The 20,780-nt window shown below is 37.9% G+C and overlaps 1 protein-coding gene and 1 long non-coding RNA gene across 2 annotated transcripts in view; one reads left to right on the top strand and one right to left on the bottom strand.

Annotated features, from left to right (window-relative positions):
* The window catches only part of LOC125270891, a 31,110-nt gene extending 13,742 nt beyond the window's left edge, over positions 1-17,368 (bottom strand). Inside the window, exons 1-4 of the long non-coding RNA XR_007185489.1 lie at positions 16,047-17,368; positions 15,041-15,310; positions 12,390-12,502; positions 10,059-10,144 (exon numbers count right to left, since the gene is read on the bottom strand). This is a non-coding gene — a long non-coding RNA (uncharacterized LOC125270891). The remainder of the gene's footprint in view (positions 1-10,058; positions 10,145-12,389; positions 12,503-15,040; positions 15,311-16,046) is intronic.
* A 154-nt stretch (positions 17,369-17,522) lies between these two features.
* Positions 17,523-20,528, top strand: sox21b (SRY-box transcription factor 21b). The gene has a single exon (XM_048194900.1). The coding sequence runs from the start codon at positions 18,053-18,055 to the stop codon at positions 18,794-18,796; it is 744 nt and encodes a 247-aa protein (XP_048050857.1). The 5' UTR covers positions 17,523-18,052; the 3' UTR covers positions 18,797-20,528.
* Positions 20,529-20,780: the final 252 nt, after the last annotated feature.

Genomic DNA, 20,780 nt, shown 5'->3' with positions numbered 1-20,780 from the left:
TGCCCTCTAAACAAGCCCTTCATAAACTTCAATTGGCTTTTGATGTCATTCAGTCACGGCTTCATACACTAAAACTTGTTCTGAATGCTCTCTCTAAAAGATTTGACCCTGTTTAAATTCGTTCTGCAGGATTTCCCCCCAGAATCAGTTGAGAAAATGACAAATAGTTCCACCTGGGCCTGGATACAGTCAATACTTCAGCCAGACGGTGTCTAGAATCACTAGTGGAGTTTAGGGTTATGGAGAACGGTGGACGGTGAACCTGCAGCCTCGACTCTCAAGCATGCGTCTCATTGTGAAGCTCTGTAAACTTCAGCCCTCATTGGGATTTATTTCAGCATCTCCTCGAGTCCTGTCACATCCGCAGGCCTGCCATTGCTGTGTCTGAAAGGGCCTTTTATTTTGCCTGAGAAATCTGCCGTCCCAGCGCTGGTGATTCTGGAGATCGTCATTAATCTCCGCGACCAGCCTAAAAACCCTGCTCTCTCTTTATGGGTTGGGGGGGGTTCATTTCTTTCTTTTTGATGGGAATTGAATTTGATACTGCATTGTTAGCTATATGGGTTTCTGACAAAGGCCCGCGATCCTTTCTGTGTGAGCACACAATCAGAGAGACCCAATTAAATAATTTGGTACAATACAGCAGAACAAAAGCCTACGAGAGTCTAAAGTGAGGGAGGCCTCTCTCTGCCATTTGCATTCTTACCTTTTTTTCCTTCTCTTGTTAATTAATTTGCTTGGAAACCATCGGGGGGGCGACGGGAGGTTGGGATACAATAGACCGCGAGTCGCTCATTTCAAGTGTTGCTGGAGTCGCTTTATATTCCGACGATGTGCTAAATCAACATTTTACAATAGGAATATTCTTTGTAATATCTCTGGAGTCCTGATAATGATTCGAGGGGCAGGTTATGAGGGAATTTAAATGACGCCGCTGTTTATTTCGTGTCGGAAACCGTCGCTGACTTAGACCTTGGAGGCTGTGAGTTCCTCACAGTGCGTGTTGTGCATTAAAAGCCACGGCGGGTTTTCATTACACACAACAACTGAGCTTCTTTTGCTCATATAATGCACGATTCTTCTTTGATTTCAAAGAAACACTGTGGGAAGTCAGATTTTTGATGTGAAAAGAACATTCTTCAGGAAACACCTTGATTAAATTCTTTTCTCACTCAAATAATGCATGATTCTTCTTGATAATCCACTCGTTTTGATTTCAAACAAAAGACTTTTGACGTGAAAAGAACGTTCTCGAGGAAACGCTCTGAATTAACGCGATGACCTGTGCAAATTCTACAAAACATGCCGGGGTTTGATTAAACAGCGTTCAGGACAGGTGTAACATACGGAGGCGGAGCTTCCTGACACACGCGGTCCTGTTTAACACTGCTGGGCTTTTCCACACTCAACCGCGGTAATTGAAAGAAATGAGCCATGGAGCCACACAGCTTTAGAGCGACCCCAGGAGACTGGAGAGAGGGAACAGATGACACACACACATTTATTTTTAATCTGGATGCATCTGAACATTGCGGTGTTCGTTTCAAAACACTCTCCACCACACTAGCATTTACCAGAAGTTTATCATCCACATTGAAACATCAGAAAACACATTAATAAATCATAATCAATGTGCATGTGAAAAGTGTAATAACAGCTCAATGAGACCATACATCATAAAGTTCTCACACTATTCTTCTTGCACAATCATTTTATTAGCTAAATATCCTGCCACCTACTGGTGTGTTCAGGTCATGCCAAGTTTGATTTAATATTCTGTAAATTTTGCAGGAATGAAATACGTATTATCTTCTCAATAATCTGTTTTGATTTCAAACAAACACGTTGGAAATTCATATTTGATGATTTCCCATGTGAATAAACAAGCGTCAAAACGAAAACGGTGCTTTCAAATTTATCCGCTTTGGAGAGCGTCTCAAAAAGCTCAGTTTTCGCAGGACAAAAACATCAGTTTGAACGGAAGGCCAAAATGTAGAGAAAAAGATGCATTTTCAAAGTATCTACATAAGCGTAGACTGTAAAAAAGTTTTTTTTTTTTTTTTTTTTTTTTTTTTTACAGGGATTTTACAAGGAACATGAATTTAAATCAATAATCATGTGCACCGATAAATAATGTATAATAAACACTGCAATATTCCATAAAGAAACAAACAAACATGAACAGTTAATTTTGATTTCATGATGACGGTAAGTTAACAGGGATGTACGATATATCGGCTACCATATCGGTATCAGCTGATATATGATCATTTTTAATATTATCGTAAAATTTGTCCGATATATTAAAGCTGATAAATAATGGATTTCCTTCAGCTGAGACACTTCAGATGCTCACTGTTCACCATGATGGTTTTTAATTGCTTGAAATATGATTGAAATCACTTCTGAAAGGAAAATAAAGTTAAGTACAGCACAAGTCTGTCATATAGACTACATAATGTTATAATGAGAACATTATAATTGTGTGTTTGGGACATGGATTTTAATGGTGAGACTTTTGTTTTTGTAATCAGGCTCTCAAAAATTATTTTAAAAATTTGATTTAGATTTATTGGCCAATATATCGGTTATCGGCTTTCAAATATAAAGAATTATCGGTTATCGTATCAGACAATATTTGAGACTTTTGTTTTTGTAATCAGACTCTCAAAATTGAGATTTGGATTCATTGGCCAATATATCGGTTATCAGATATAAAGAATTATCGGTTATTGACCAAACTGTTCACCTCGGTGCATCCTTATTAACAGGTCCCCTGAATGTCTTCTGAGAGTGTGGGCTGTAAGTGAGCAGAACTGTTCTCAAACACACAGAGCTACATTAGAAAAGAGGCATGAATAAAGGAAGTGAAAGCACAGCATGTGTTTGGTGTCAGTATGATGCAGGTATAATGTGATGAGGGCTTGTGCCCTACAGCCAGTCAATCAGTTAATTCCACGCGCTGGTTTATTTCTCTCTCTGCGGCCCCGAGGGGCCCCGTCTGTCAGGCTGAATCCCCGCGGGCCTCCGCTAAACACGGCTTCAGCGCTCGATTAAACTGGACACTGATCAAACCTTATTTGCACTCCAATTACACAAACGCTCTGCACTGACCAGACGGAGTCCGTGCGTCTGAACACAGCGTAACCCCACCTGAAAAATTATTAACTTCCCGCAGCACAGGGTCAGATTCACAATCCTCAGCCGCCTTCATGGGAGCAGCCGAGACATTTGGTGTCTTTGATGACAGCCCGTGCTTCCTCAAGGCTGAACTCTGCCATTGATGGGAAATAAGTAAAAAAAGAGTGGGTGAAACGGACACTAATGCTTCCAGGTGAGTCTCTGGGTGTATGGCAGCAGCAGATGTGCTCGAATGATTAGCTGTTATAGAGATGAATATAGGGTTGACTGTACAGACACTCATTTCACTCGTTATTATTATTGTATGCTCGCTTATTCTCGTTATACTCAGTGTAATCCGATCGTTTTACTTTTAATTTATTCATTTTCAAACATTAAAGTCACCATGAAATCAAATTGACCATTCTTGTTTTTTTTTGGAATATTGCAGTGTTTATTATAGATGATTTATCGCTGCACATCATTATTATTTTAAATTCATGTTCTGGTAATCTTGAATCAGAATATCTTCCTCTTGCAGCATCTCTTCTCTTCTCTGATGATGAGGGCGGGGCAACCTGTCACTCACATGAGATCCACCAATAGCAAACCACAACCATTCAATCAATTCCCCACAGACAAAATCAAGCCCCGCCCTACATTTGTTCTTAATATACAAATAACATTAAATAAATATTTTTGTCAGGTTAGATATTGATAATTATTAACTCAAACGCCTTTCAGGGGATCTCTACTTCACTCCTACACACATCCACCATGTTTGTAGTTCTTTTTGTTTGTAGTTCTGAACTGAATCCTCCAATAAAGCGCAGTGGGTTGTGGGCAATATTAGCCGAGTGTACACATACACACTTCTAATACTAACAGAAACAGTGACCATCCGGGACTTCTGACATACTCTTCTCAACATACTCTGCTTCAGGAAACACATTGGATGCAGGATATGAACCAACTCACTGATTGACTAATTCAGACTGATTTACTATTAACTGATCTGATTCACTGCAAACTGATTCACTATGAACGATCTAGTATGAACCGATTTACTGGGAACCAACCCAATCTACTATGAACAATTCACTATGAACTGATTTTCTGTGAACCAATTTGATTTACTACAAATGATTCATTATGAGCCGATTTACTGTGAACCAATCCAATTCACTATGAATGATTCACTATGAACCAATCACGATTCACTATGAACAATTCACTGGAAACCAATCAGATTCATTAAGAATGATTCACTATCAACCAATCCGATTTACTATGACCGATCTTCTATGAACCGATTTACTGTAAACTAATCAGATTCACTATGAACCGATTTACTGTGAACCAATTTGATGCACTACGAATGATTCACTATGAACAGATTTACTGTGCAGCAATCTGATTCACTATGAACCGATTTACTGTGAACCAGTCCAATTCACTATGACCAATCTACTATGAACTAATTTACTGTGAACTAATCCAATTCAATATGAATCGATTTATTGTGAACCAATTCAATTCACAATCAACCAATTTACTGTGAACAAATCTGATTCACTACGAACGATTCACTTTGAACCGATTTACAGTGGACCAGATTCACTATGAAATGATTTACTGTGAACCAATCTGATTCACTATGAACGATTCACTATGAACAATTTACTATGAACCAATCTGATTCACTATGAACCGATTCACTGTAAACCAGTCAGATTCACTATGAATGATTCACTATGAACCGATTTACTGTGAACCAATTTATGAACCGGTTTACTGTAATCAAATCCAATTCACTATGAACCGGTTTACTGTAAACAAATCCATTTCACTATTATCCAATTCACTATGAACCAATTTACTATTATCCAATTCACTATGAACCAATTTACTATGAACCAATTCACTATGAACCAATTCACTATTAACCAATTCACTATTAACCAATTCACTATGAACCGGTTTACTGTAATCAAATCCAATTCACTATGAACCAATTCACTATTAACCAATTCAATTCACTATGAACCAATTTAATTCACTATGAACAATTTACTATGAACCGGTTTACTGTAAACAAAACCAATTCACTATTATCCAATTCAATATGAACCAATTTACTATGAACCAATTCACTATGAATCCAATTCACTATTATCCAATTCACTATGAACCAATTCACTATGAACCAATTCAATTCACTACGAATCAATTCACTATGAACCAATTTACTATGAACCAATTCACTATTATCCAATTCACTATGAACCAATTCACTATGAACCAATTGAATTCACTACGAATCAATTCACTATGAACCGATTTACTGTGAACCAATCCAATTCATTATGAATGATTCACTATCAACCAATCCGATTTACCATGACCGATCTTCTATGAACCGATTTACTGTAAACTAATCAGATTCATTATGAACCGACTTACTGTGAACCAATTTGATTCACTACGAATGATTCATTATGAACATATTTACTGTGCAGAAATCTGATTCACTATGAACCGATTTACTGTGAACCAATCCAATTCACTATGACCAATCTACTATGAACTGATTTACTGTGAACTAATCCAATTCAATATGAATCGATTTACTGTGAACCAATTCAGTTCACAATCAACCAATTTACTGTGAACAAATCTGATTCACTACGAACGATTCACTTTGAACCGATTTACAGTGGACCAGATTCACTATGAAATGATTTACTGTGAACCAATCTGATTCACTATGAACGATTCACTATGAACCAATCCGATTCACTATGAACCAATTCACTGTAAATCAGTCAGATTCACTATGAATGATTCACTATGAACCAATTTACTGTGAACCAATTTAATTCACTATGAACTGGTTTACTGTAATCAAATCCAATTCACTATGAACCAATTAAACTATGAACCAATTCACTATGAACCAATTCACTATTAACTAATTCAATTCACTATGAACCGGTTTACTGTAAACAAATCCAATTCACTATGAACCAATTCACTATGAACCAATTCACTATTAACCAATCAATTCACTATGAACCAATTTAATTCACTATGAACCAATTCACTATGAACCAATTCACTATTAACCAATTCACTATGAACCAATTCACTATGAATCAATTCACTATTAACCAATTCAATTCACTATGAACCGGTTTACTGTAATCAAATCCAATTCACTATGAACCAATTAAACTATGAACCAATTCACTATGAACCAATTCACTATTAACTAATTCAATTCACTATGAACCGGTTTACTGTAAACAAATCCAATTCACTATGAACCAATTCACTATGAACCAATTCACTATGAATCAATTCACTATGAACCAATTTAATTCACTATGAACCAATTCACTATGAACCATTTACTGTGAACCAATCTGATTCACTACGAACAATTCACTATGAACCAATTCACTATGAATCAATTCACTATTAACCAATTCAATTCACTATGAACCGGTTTACTGTAAACAAATCCAATTCACTATTATCCAATTCACTATGAACCAATTCACTATGAATCAATTCACTATGAACCAGTTCAATTCACTACGAACAATTCACTATGAACCGATTCACTATGAACTCATTTACTAACGTGAATCAGGCACATTACATGCACATGAAACAGAAAGAGTGGGTGTTTTAGGAACACTTGCTCATCTGTACAGTGTGAAAACAGTGTGACGCTCCACACGGATAACTGTAAGAAAAACAGGACAGTTTGTTAGTGGAAGAGCGGCGCTATGTTAGAGAGAGCATGTTAGTGTGATTGAGTACGCTGTAAAATGACAGCAGATGGAGTTTGTAATCCTAACCCCCAGAAACCTTCACGTACACTGGGCTCCAGCACTGAGGTCAGGCAAAGGGACGTGCACAGAAAGCTCTTCAGCGTTCACATTGTGAAAATGCCCGGCTCTCCTCTCGGCCCAAGCATCAGGGCACCTTAAATATTGACACAATGGACCACGGTCTGAATGGCTCTTTACTACACAGGCAAGGTCTCCTTTCTTTCACCTGGCTTTCTCTGCAAGCGCATTTCTCCTGCGCCCAATCTGCGCTTTACCTTGATCCTCCAGTGAATGCTGGAGCGGCGCTCCCGCGATCCGAACCCCCCCCCGTTAGGCCTGATACAAGGCCCATTTCACATAAGAGGACAAGGAACATATTACAGCAGCGCTGCATTATTCCGCAGAACATGTATAAACAGTCGGAAAGAATGGGAGTGCTATGTTCATAATGGAATCTGAAAAGCTTTTCGCTTTTTTTGTTCTCATTGTCTCTCCATCCTTTTCTAAACAACCTTCCCTTTTTGCCGGCTATCAATGCAAATTTTCTTTGAGAGAAAATGAAGGGCATTCATGTGGACTGAAAGGGGCTTTTAAAGTTGAGTACAGGCCTGACAAAAGGGAAGGTACAGCTTGCAGAGGCCCTGAGAATGACTCAATGTTTATAACCTTGCCATGCACACCCCCAAGGAGCTCTGGGAACCGCAGAAAAGAGCCTAATGAAAAGGATCGTTCTCTCGCCACAAATAAGACCGTCATCTCAGCTCTTCTTCATTATTGAAAAACATCTAGTGGTGTTTATATCTGCTGTTTTATCATTTGTTGTCGGCTAGGCTGAGATTCATCACGGTGAAATTGCATTTCTGGATTGTTATTATTGCATTTCGTGATTCCTTATGAGCACATCCGACTGAACCTGCGGAGTGAAACGTGGTGAAGTGTGTTAATGGCGTTGGAGAAACTACTTTTTAGTGTGTTTTAGTTCATTTCAGGGGTCTCAAGAGTTTCGGCTTGAAACCCCCAAAAGGTGTGAGAATCGTTTATAAAACTATTTAACTACAGTCAAATACACAAAAACAAAATGATACTTCTTTTCTGAGTTCATATGTGCGAATGCTCGAAAGCCGGATTGGATCTTTCAAAGTTACATTCTACTGGGGAAAAAACTACAGAATATTATTTGACTAACTAATATTGTGAAATAATATTCTAATATCTTTATTTTTAAAGTAACAATTAATAATAAATACATATCATAAACATTATATTCAATTAATAATAATAATAATGAATACATGTTTATAGATTATTATAGATATTATAATTAAAACAATTATTGTTTAAAAAGTAGTCAGAGACATGAAAGAACCCAAATAAGGCCTAAATAAGACCCAAATCCACTTTTAAATCCACAAGGAACAGTGTGAATGCAAAGAGAAGTGGGTTCTTTTACAAGATTTACATTTTGGTCTGAGTTTGGTTATTTAATAAGACTCGAGTGTGAAAACACCCTTATAGAAAGATGAAAGCAAAATCAATCAATACATTTAACAAACAAACACACAAAGAGCATAAGACATGCTTATATTTGAATATTTAATGTATTTATATTACACTACCATTGAAAAGTTTTGAACAATTTTATACTATTAACCAATCCAATTCACTGCAAACCAATTCGCTACCAACGATCTACTATGAACCGACTTACTGTGAACCAATCTGATTCATTACGAACGATTCACTGTGAACCAATCTGATTCATTACGAACGATTCACTGTGAACCAATCTGATTCACTATTAACTGATTCACTATGAACCAACTTACTGCGAACCAATCTGATTCATTATGAACGATTCACTGTGAACCAATCCGATTCACTATGAACTGATTCACTATGAACCAATTCAATTCACTATGAGCAGATTCACTGTAAATCACTCAGCAGGCTTAAATAAGACCCAAATCCACTTTCAATTCCAAGGAACAGTGTGAATGCAAAGACAAGTGGGTTCTTTTACAAGATTTACATTTTGGTCTGAGTTTGGTAATTTAATAAGACTCGAGTGTGAAAACACCCTTAAAGAAAATCAAATTAATCAAAACATTTAACAAACAACCGTGGAAACCGTCATACACTTTATTTTTCAGGATTCTTTGGTGAATAGAAAGTTCAGCATTTATTTGAAATAGAATCTTTTGTAACATTATAAATGTCTTTATAAACTGTCACTTTTAATGCATCTTTGATGAATAAAAGTATTATTTTATTTCAAAAAAAAAATCTTACTGACTCAGACTGATTGATCAGTAGTGTATGCCTTGTGTTTAGAGAAAAAGCTCTTGAGAACATATTAAATATGTATTTATTAAACATCTACACCCAAAGGTGAACGCCTGATCTCCTCTCAAGCTCCTTCTCTGATATATACGGGCCTCTCTGAATGGCAGGCTCAAGCAGAAAGGAGATAATCCCACATAATGTGGACACAGTTTTCATTTCTTGTCACCCAATTAAACTGCAATTATCCCAAGTGGAAGAGCAGAGAATGGTGGAGAACACAGGAGAAGAATGAGAGAGCGCAGCACCGCGGGACTCTTTCACCGAGACACATTAGCCCAGATTTTGTCGGAGCCAGATGAAAGCGCAGCGCTCCTCGCACTTGGCAGCGCACAGCGAGATGTGGACCAGCTGCGACAGGGGGTTCGCCGCTGAATGCCCGCTCAACTTTTCTCCACTCTTTTTGTCCGTGCCATAGAGCGGAGCACAGAGAGAGTGGGGAAAAGACACACAAGTGTATACAGGTTGATTCAAAGCATTGTGGCGTTTGCATGGGAGGCCTATTGTGTTTTCCGTTTGGAAGAGGACGTGGAGTTTTAAAACCCTAATAGTCCCTGTGGATTTGTAGTTTTCTCATGCAAATGTTCAGGGCACAATGCTTGAGCGGTGGCAAAAGTGTTTGAAATCACTGTCCTTCCCACATCACAAGGAAACAGGCCTGGACAATACCGCTTCCCGATGACATGTCACACAGCTAGTGGCCTAAAGTCCAGTTCACACTTAAGATTACTCTTATTCAAAAGATTTGATGCCACTAACCTGTTCAGCCTTTGGTAGATCCAGTGATTTCCACAAGTTCTTTCTAGTTTTGCAAGCAATGAGCATCAGTAAAATGGACGGTCCATCTGAGAAGAAAGTGATGCAAAATCGTGTTAGTTCAACATGCATGAACTAAAGCGACAAAACTCTTTCTTTAAACACACTGCAATCAAACTGAGACCGGTGAGGATCTGAGAACAGCTTCACCTTCATCTGTACGAACCCGAACGCCATCATAGTGACTGAAGAGTCGTTTCTGTCCTCTCAATGACTCGATCGTTATGCTGCTCACTTCATCTCTTCAGATAAGATTGATAGAGTCGTTTCTCTGTGAGCATGAGAACCAAAGTCTGGAATTCTCATGGATCAGATTTAGTCTGATTTACTGCTGTTCTGATTTATTTATTAGGTTGTGTTTATTTTTTTTATTTGAAGCATCAAGTTACTTTCAAAAGGTGATTTACTCTATTTTAATCGCTATCTGAACTATAAACTTTTATCCCAGTACTTCTATGATAATATGAATTATTGTAAAATAATGATGCTGTGTGGTTGAAAAGACTGTTTGTGAAGCCATTTAGTATCTATACATGACAACGGCTCTCTCTGGATCAGAACGCATCTGAATGTTCGCTGTGATCGGATTTATCAAAGCTTTAATAGAGATTAATCACTGTCATTTAGGAATAAGATCGCCTGGGTGTTTGAATTAAGACCATTTTTTTGATGGTGGTTGATTATGATTTGACTTTTTTAACTTTAGTTAGTGTGTAATGTTGCTGTTTGATCATAAACAACATCTGCAAAGTTTTGACGCTCAAAGTTCAATGCAAAGGAGATATTTTCTTTCGCAGAAATCGCAACAAACGGCTGGTAGTGACTATAACAAGCTTATTCTTGGGTTAGTGACATCACAAACCCTAAAATTAGCATAAACCCCGCCCCCGAGAACACACAGCAAAGGGGGCGGGGCCATGTTGGGCTGCTTTAGAGAAGAGGAAGAGTTGTTGTAGTAGAGTGTTGTTGTCATGCCGTCATTTTACGCCGGACTGCTTCACAAACGAGGGTCAATTCAACACAAAAGATGAACATGACGGCACATGCTAGTGGATGAGTTGAATCAACTCCACAGCAACTACATCAATTTATCCACTAACCATTCAGAAACGTCTAAAAGTTGTAACTTCTTCCTGAGTCTCTCCATCAGTGTCGACTCCGGTTTGAACAATGTAAGGCTGAACACTTTCGTCATTTTGGCTGCGTGAGATTCTCCAGCTTTGTTGTTGTTGAGCTGTTAAAGCTCCGCCCTCTTCTGGAGCAGCAGCTCATTTGCATTTAAAGGGACACACACAAAAACGGCGTGTTTTTGCTCACACCCAAATAGGGGCAAATTTGACAAGCTATAATAAATTATCTGTGGGGGATTTTGAGCTGAAACTTCACAGACACATTCTGGAGACACCAGAGACTGATATTACATCTTGTGAAACGGAGCATTATAGGTGCTCTTTAACGATTAATAGTCCAGCTCTAAGAGAAACTACTACTTAAGTCAAAATGTGCAAAAATTGTCAACATTTTGACTTAATGTGAATTTGAATTGAATTGGCCACACCCCACAGGAAGTTGAATTGGAATGAGGGGAAGAAGAATTTACAGAATTGCAATTCAATGAAATTCAACATAGGTAATTTATTCTGGGAAATGAAGTGTTCTAAATGAACTGTTTAAATATGAGGAAATATATAAATGAAATACAGATTTAAGCATATCTACCCATCTCTACACACATTCAAATAATGGTGACAGATCGCTGTAGCGCCTCAGTCTCTTCCTCTTTACTGCTAGTTACAGCACCAAATAAACATGAATGAACATCAGAAGGAATGGTGAAAGATGCAGAACTCATGAAATCAATCATTCAGCGTTTCAACAATAAAACAGTTAAATGTCACATTTACCTCAGTAAAGCCATTCAGTGACCATAAACTCGATAGTCAGCTAGAAAAATAACTCTAGAGGAGTGTATTTTGATAAATATATGCACTATTATTATATTACAATAATATATTATTATATTACATATTCATTATATATATTTTTTTTATTATTATAATGTTATCATTATAAAAAAACTGGCCTTATCTACAATTCTATACAAATCAGTTAATTTAACCTTTAATAATAATGTACCAGCTGAGAGCTGCAGAAATCACTCACTCAAAAATGTGCAGATCTGATGCATGAACAGTCAATATTGTCCTAAAGTACTGATATATGAAGAACCATAGAAAATAAGCAACACTTAGAGATTTAATTATCGTTTCGTACCTTCATTTGGTTGATGTCACTTGATATCTTCACTTTTTACCCCCTTCACCTTTTGTTATTCCTTTCTTCTCTTTAAAGGTGCACTCCGGGATTTGGGCCTTTCCTATCGCCCTCTGTGGTCAAAGCATAACATTGCAGGGGTTTTAGTGAAGATTTTCTGGCATCAACCAGTTTTAGCTCTAAACTGTTAAACAATGCTCTGTATTTGACTACAGTTTTACAATATATGGCATAATGTTGATTACCTCAACCATTTACAATAATTTCAGTCAAAAAATTATGCAGATGATGACCAATTGATGTTCAATGTTAAAACCATTCAAGAACCATTTATTGTAGGACACGATGATAATATTAGCAGATTTTTAAGTTTATGGACATTTCGTGTTTACTTCTGCACGGTGCTGTTAAATACTTTACAGTCTTTTTAAAATGGACTATTTTATACAAACTCAATTCTCCATCTAGTTTATATACTGTTGAAAATAGTGGTTTCCACAAGTGGGTTTGCCATAGAAGAACCATTTTTATTCCCCCAACCCAAAGATCCTTTCAGTGAAAAAGAACCATTAGTTCAACCAATAAATAATCTGAAGAAGCTTCTTCTGCTACAAAGAACCTTCTGAGCAATGGAAAGTTTCCATGGATGTTAAAGGTTCTTCATGGAAGCATCAAAAGAGGCTTCATTTCTAAGAGCGTCGATTGAACACAGTGAGCCGAATCACGGAGAACATCAGCAAAGAACTCTCCACTTTCTGCAGTCAGAAGAGCAACTCCATATGAAACACACTGAATGTAAAGACTGGTCGAAGGAGACTGAATCGCTTTCTGTTTTGTGTCAGACATCACATCTGCTGGTGCAGAGAAAGGAGAAGTGTATGGAGAAAGCCAGGCATTGTGATGATATAATAGGATGGATGAGAAACATTGTGAAGTTTAAGCTGATTCCAGCTCAAAATGCTATCATTACGTCCTCTCTCTCTCTCTCTCGGCACACGGTGATGCTGCTGATAGAGCGGGCGGCTATCAGGTGGCAGTCTGGGTAATTACAACTCTCTGTTTGGACCGGGCTGTGATGCAGCGACGATAAGCTGGAAGAATGGAGAAAAAGGAAGCGGGCGATAATGCACCAGCTAAATGCTTCAAAATAGTGTATCATCACAAAGTCATCACAATGCCTGTGGGGGGACAAGACTCGGATTTCTAAACCACAGGGGTACAGAAGTGGAAAGGATGAACACTTCTCCCTGCCCCCTCCAGTTTATCCTTCGCTTAAACATGTAGCTCTTGGGAAATTTGATTTGTCAAACGGCTCAGAAGGTCGCATGGTAAACGCGAGCCTCGAGGAACACAGATACTGTCAGACGGACGGCATAACTCTGTGACCGAGACATGCCTTATCGCTCCTCCCGTTCTCTCACTCCTTTCTCTGAAAAACCTCCATCCGTCTGAGAGGACGACACTAGGACTGACCCAGAAATTTCCATCAGGACACCTAGTGATGATCATGTCATGTTTCCCCAGATTAATGACATTTTGGATATGAACATATTTTATAAATACATGTATTTTTTATTCTGTGATGGATATTTGGATCCAAACGAAATGAAAGACTACAACACAAACACGAGGTTATCAAAAGCAGCAGTGACAGAAACTGACAGATCTCGCGGTCCAAATGCCCCTGAGCTGTTTGTAGTTCCCGTTTAATACGCATGTGATTATTTCTATAAACGTGTGGGCTGGAAATAGTGCCAACTTCTGCATAATTTTATTTAAAACCCATGACTATAATTATTCAGCCGAATTACATTCTGTATTTACAGAGAAACAGTCACTTATTAACTTTCTTTCACTATTGTTCTTTAGTTCATAATTCAGCATATCATTCATTTTCATGCATTTGCAAAAATTAACTTTCATGTAAAAAATTAAGTGCAATTATTTATACTTTAAAGTTGTTGCTATTTTATGCTTTTAGTTGACTTTCAGCCAAATATTCTCTTTAAACCTCGAAAAAATCTGGGAATTTTCAATATCCGGACATTTCCTTTAGGCCCAGCGGTTGGGTTAAATGTTTGGGGGTAATTTTAATTAACTCAACTATTGTTTAAAAATTACTGTATGACTGACTTAAAATGAACCCAAAATATGTTGGAAATTAAAAATCAGACACATAATAAGATGAACATTTATTAATAAGCAATTTAATAAATGTTTATTGTACAATTATAATTCATTAAATGTATTAATAAACGTTAATTTACAACCTATTTTGGGTTCATTTTAAGCGAGCAATACAGTCATTTTTAACTCAACAGTTGAGTTAAATAAAACTACCCCCAAACATTTAACCCAACTGCTGGGTTAAAACAACACAATGGCTGGGTTTGCCATTTTTAACCCAACTTGGGTTGTTTTTAACCCAACATTATTTGGCCTTTTTTACTAACTTTTACTGACCCCTTTAACTAAGAAAAGGCAAGAAGCTGCAAAAATACATTAATAATAAGTGATTAGATCATGTTGTTTTTAGCATGAAGTAAATCTGTTGGCTCATTACGGCCATGCAGTTAAACATCTCAAACTTTGTCTAGAGGAAGGAAGGGCAGCAGGAGCAAACGATGGAACATCTGATAAGAGTCACTTACATTCTCCGGCCTCCTGTAATGACGAGTCTTTCATCAGCCAGAGAGCTTCTACACACCCCAGCTTGAGTCGAGGAGGTCTATATCAGTCCTGTGTTGATAACATGATCTTCTACAGAGAAATACACATCTCCTCATGAGGCCGGCTTCCTTCCCATGAATCTCTTCCTCTGCTGCTGAAGAACCATGACGTTTGATTCAAGTTCACATGGAGTTCATGCAAAACTCATGCTTAAAAAGGTCCGGCTGATCCTCGGGTTTCAAACACGAAAACTGTGATAGATAATACAATAAACATTATTAAAAATAAGAATTTATGGCATTTAGAATATGTAATTTGTTAAATTAATTCTGTTATACATCAGTCAACAGACCATCACAGCGCCTTCAAAAATCACACATTCTAAAAATACTGGGTTAAAAACAACACAAGTTGGGTTAAATATGGACAAACTCTGCGATTGGGTTGTTTTAACACAGGGGTTGGGTTAAATGTTTGCTCAACCTGCTGGGTAGTTTTATTTAACTCAATTATTGTTTTAAAATTCCTGTATTTCTTGCTTAAAATGAACCCAAAATATGTTGAAAATTAACATTTATTAATATGTTTAATAAGTTTAATGAAGAATAATTAAACAATAAACATTGATTAAATTGCTTCATCTTTTGATTATTATTGTTTCCTCTAGTAATTATGTGTCTGATTTTTAATTTCCAACATTTTGGGTTCATTTTAAGCCAAATAAATAAAAACTACCCAGTGAACATTTAACCCAACTTGGGTTGTTTTTAACCCAGCATTTTTAAGAATGTATGATTTAATAATTATAATTAATAATAATGTTTTTTTTTTGTACACCATTTAAGATGCATGTTTTTTTTTTCTAACGAACTGTTTCTTTTCATTTGATTAAAATATGCATTGCAAGATGTTGCACGAAATCAGACGCTGTCATGTTTATCATGAAATGTTATATGTTGATTATGTTTTTATCATCGCCTGCAGCACCTGAAACACGGACTGCCCTCAGAAACGAGCGGGAAAGACATCGACACGTGAGAGTCGAGCTGCCAATCATCTGCGCTGACACTCGTCATCACCTTCACCTCATCTGGACTCCAGGCTGAACAAAAGACATGCATATTAAGGCCGAGGGCAGAACGCCATAATAGTACAACATTAATCTCATTCGATAGGCGTAATTAAATTTCAGAAGCCACGTTTGGCCGAATAATGGAGAGGAAACCAGGCTTATGGCAAACAATAGACTTCAAGCACTCATGAAGCGGATCACCGTTTAGCGCTGCGCGTCTGTCAGGACTTTCTTCACGATAAATCTTCATGAATATTTCTCTTATCTGTTACAAGGTTCTGCCTCTTTTAAACGTGTGATTATTAATCATGTTGGCATCATCATCTCTGATAAGACTGGATCTGTAAATGAATTAGATGCTTTGGCTTTCGATTTGATTTGGCTAATAATAATAATAATAATAATAATAATAAAGGATCAATTTCTGTTTAAAAATTATGCCCCGTATTTCTGCAATAATATTAAGAGGAAAAGGGTCTGACAACAGGTTCCTATGAGACCCTTTGCAATTAAATGATTTTCCCACTCGTTAAAAGCTGTCATTTTAACTATCATTTTAATAATAGGGAACAACAGTGAAGGTGCGGGCAGAATCCACTTAAACATACAATTTACACAAGGACTCTCTCAGATATCTGTAATTGCACAGTCAAATATTCCTCAAGCTAATTTTCGGGTGCCTGGAAAATCCTTTGAAGTCGAAAAAGAAGAAGCGAAGAAGAAGAAGAAGTTTTAGTGCGATAAACACCTCGCGCTTTATCTAGCTTATTAATGTTTTACTGAAAATATTCAGATAAATTAAAGAAGACTTCCTTTCATTTGGTCAAGACAGAAAGGACACACTTTGGCAGATGATATTTTTGTGATGCATTGCACTAAAATTTAACGTTAAACTTTTTCATTATCATTAATTATATATAAAAAAATAAAAAAATAAAACAGTATAGTAGGCAATATATTACACATCAGCAGAAATTTAATTCTGTGCAAATTCCTTGATTAGGTCTACCCAAAGTAGGATGCATAAATAAAAAACGCGTTTTATTAAGTTAAATCTGCTCAAAGTGATTTCAATATTGAACCAAAGCCGAGCGTTAAAATGCAAATTAGTCAAAAAGCGTTAAATAAATCCCGAAATCGCGTTCACCTGCCCAGGTAACCATAGCAACAGTCCAGCGATTTTTGTTAGGATCATCACTGAACGGGACACTAAATATACTAAAAATACTAATATTACTTATAAACGATACAGATTTGCATGCCACAAAAAAAAAACTTCAAAAAAAAAAAAAAAACCTTCATTTGTGAAAGAAACCTCAAAATGTTTCTTGCGAAATTTCCTATTTTAAAAAAGCGATTGTAAAATTGGCGCGCGCTGACGTTGAGTACACTATTATTACAGAGCATTCTTCTGCTGTGTCCTGGACACACACACACACACACACACACACGATGTAGGATTGCTTTTCTCTCTGAGCAAAGTGAGTTTATCATTTCACTCTCGTCCTCGCGCTGGGTGGGATTTTGGAGCGCCCGAGGTCTGACAGATGTAGTGCGCATGCGCCGAAGGCCCTTTCAGTACCTGCCAGTGCGCTCATTATTTCACATGTTGCAACTCTCGGCTGACAATCACTCGATTTAAGTTATCAGCGGCGGTGGCTTCACCATGGTGAAGAGGAAAACAAAAAGCGAGCACAGCTGAGGAGGAAGACTTGTTTATCTCTTCGACTTCATCTGACACTTTTTTCAGGATATACTAACAACAATGCATCTGAGAACATTGCTTTCGTGAAAGTTAAAGCCGCTTTGGACTTGTTTTTTTTTCTGCAGAATGAAGAAGTAAAGCTCTTTGATACATAGCGCGATTTTAGATAAAGTAATCTACTCCTGCCTGTGGATTTTTACCTGACCAGGTGCGATCATGTCCAAGCCCATGGATCACGTTAAGCGTCCCATGAACGCGTTCATGGTGTGGTCCCGAGCGCAGCGGCGGAAAATGGCTCAAGAGAACCCGAAAATGCACAATTCCGAGATCAGCAAGCGACTCGGAGCGGAGTGGAAACTTCTGACGGAGTCCGAGAAGAGGCCGTTCATTGACGAGGCGAAGCGACTGCGGGCGATGCACATGAAGGAACACCCTGACTACAAATACAGACCCAGGCGAAAGCCCAAGACTTTAATGAAGAAGGACAAGTTCGCCTTCCCGATGGCGTATAATCTGGGAGAGCACGAGGCGCTGAAAGTGGGCGGCTTGCCGAGCGGAGCTCTCTCCGAGTCTCTGATGAGCAACCCGGACAAGGCAGCGGCGGCGGCGGCGGCAGCGGCGGCCCGGGTGTTCTTCAACCCGTCCATGTCCGCGAACCCCTATTCGTTTTTTGACCTTGGCTCAAAAATGACCGAACTTTCCCCACCATCGTTCCCCTACGCCTCACCGCTGGGTTACCCGACAGCGGCGACGGCTTTCTCCGGAGCGGGCTCTGTCGGCACCGGGGCACATGCCCACACGCACTCGCACCCATCGCCGGGTAACCCGGGCTACATGATCCCGTGTAACTGCGCGGCGTGGCCGTCTGCGGGGCTTCAGCCCCCTCTTGCCTACATTTTACTACCTGGAATGGGAAAACCACCACTTGAACCGTATCCCGCGTACGCAGCGGCGTTATGAGACTCTGGACTATAGTGAGGAAAAAGTTTTTAAATGTGAAACACATGCAATGCACGAACCTGAACATGTGATCGTCATATCAGATATCACGTGTGTTTGTATCATGATTAACGCCTTGATGTAAGGTAACTCTCTGACATTCTGCTCGGCGTGGAAGTGAATGATGGGTCGGTTTGCCCTTATCAATGTGAATAAATGTGCGAAAATAAGGACTAACCTGTTGACTCTGTAACTGAGAAGATCGCTCAATGCTGTTAACGTGGTTGCATAGCTATATTGGAGGGGGGAAAGTACATTGTTTAATTCTGAAACTCAACCTCAATGAATCCCGTTTGTTGCTGTAAATGTGTACAGTTTTATTAAACCACATCTAGTTAGTGCTCGAAACGCCGGAGCTCTTGGACTAGAAATCAGGTGTATATTTTGAGTTTCAAATCGATGTGTGTAATATTTATTGTTCAGTCAGTGAAAACCCTATTTGTTGGACACGCCGTGTTCCTTTGATATTTGCACAACGGGAGACCATGAGCACTTATAAGTGTAATTTAATGAAAAGAAACACATGAAATAATAATAATAATAATAATAATAACATGCCCGACTTTATGAGATTTCAAGGGTTCTGGTCCTACATCACAGATTGTCTGATGCGTTCACGTAAAGAAGTCAGTCCGTTTTTTTACTAACTCGAAGTGAAATTGTATGTTATATATGTTTTGCATAATTATATGTACTTATCGTTCATTTATTGAACAAGGGGGATATAATAAAGCGTATGCGGAAAAAAAGGAAATTGCTCTGTAGTTCTTGAACAAGATTTGTATCTCGGATGCCTTTACTTGGTCGGAGCAGGTGAAGTGTAAAGTATCCTCTAAAGGACGCTTTTGTTCAGGCTTTGAATAGAATTACTCAGAATTCTAAAGCAAGTCTTTGTAATCAAGAGCCAAAATCCCGATTTATCACAACTCAAATCATGAATAGGAAGGAAGATAAAGCTGAGGAGTTTCGCTACTTTTTAAAGCCCCACAAGCAGAAAAACGAAACCGTTCAGGCCTCCAGTTCTTGGGATCTTTTAGTCAATGCCCACATAAATAAACACATTTTATATAGCCTACTTGTTTTTCATTAATTCTGACACGTATTTAAAAAAGACGTGTATAGGCTAATTCACAATATGCTCCGCGTCGGGTCGTTCTTAATGTAAACTGCCCTCTTAGATTACATTAAGAAGTTAATTCATACGGCTCAGACCAATTATGCAAAACTAATTTGGACTGTCCAGGGATAATTACCTCCGCCACGGTTAATTGAATCTTTTGACTGGCCTGTATTCTCTATTGTAAAGGCGCGATCGCTGCTCTCCACGGAACTTCCGGCTCCGCTTTGGACAAGTGACCTTGTTTCACTTGTTATGAACCAGACAAATCAACAAATCACGGACACATGTATATATGCACACTGATTTGAGGGGCAACTAGTCAAGAATGAGCGTTTATTAATTTCAGAGCAGCTTCCTGATTGACATTTTATTGTTTACGACAGCGATTATTAATATTATTGCATGCTTTTACCAAACTACTGATTTGTCTGAAAGATTTGCATTTCAATGCAACTTTCAAAGTAGATATTTCAGAGCAACAAATCATTTATCATTAATTCTAAAAAAAAATACTGGGTTAAAAACAACCCAAGTTGGGTTGAAAATGGACAAACCCAGCGGTTGGGTTAAATGTTTGGGGGTAGTTTTGTTTAACTCAACTATTATTTAAGAATTATACTGTATTTCTTGCTTAAAATGAACCCAAAGTGTGTTGGAAATTAACATTTATTAATATGTTTAATAAATGAAAATTTCAAGAATAATAATTAAACAATAAACATTTATTAAACTGCTTATTAATAAATGTTCACCTTTTGATTATTATTGTTGCCTCACCTGATTTTTAATTTCCAACATATTTTGGGTTCATTTTAAGCCAGACAT

This window comes from Megalobrama amblycephala, linkage group LG6 (genome assembly GCF_018812025.1).
Source record: "Megalobrama amblycephala isolate DHTTF-2021 linkage group LG6, ASM1881202v1, whole genome shotgun sequence".
NCBI lineage: Eukaryota > Metazoa > Chordata > Actinopteri > Cypriniformes > Xenocyprididae > Megalobrama > Megalobrama amblycephala.
The sequence above is the reverse complement of the archived record's forward strand: the minus strand, read 5'-3'. Positions and strand labels throughout refer to the sequence as shown.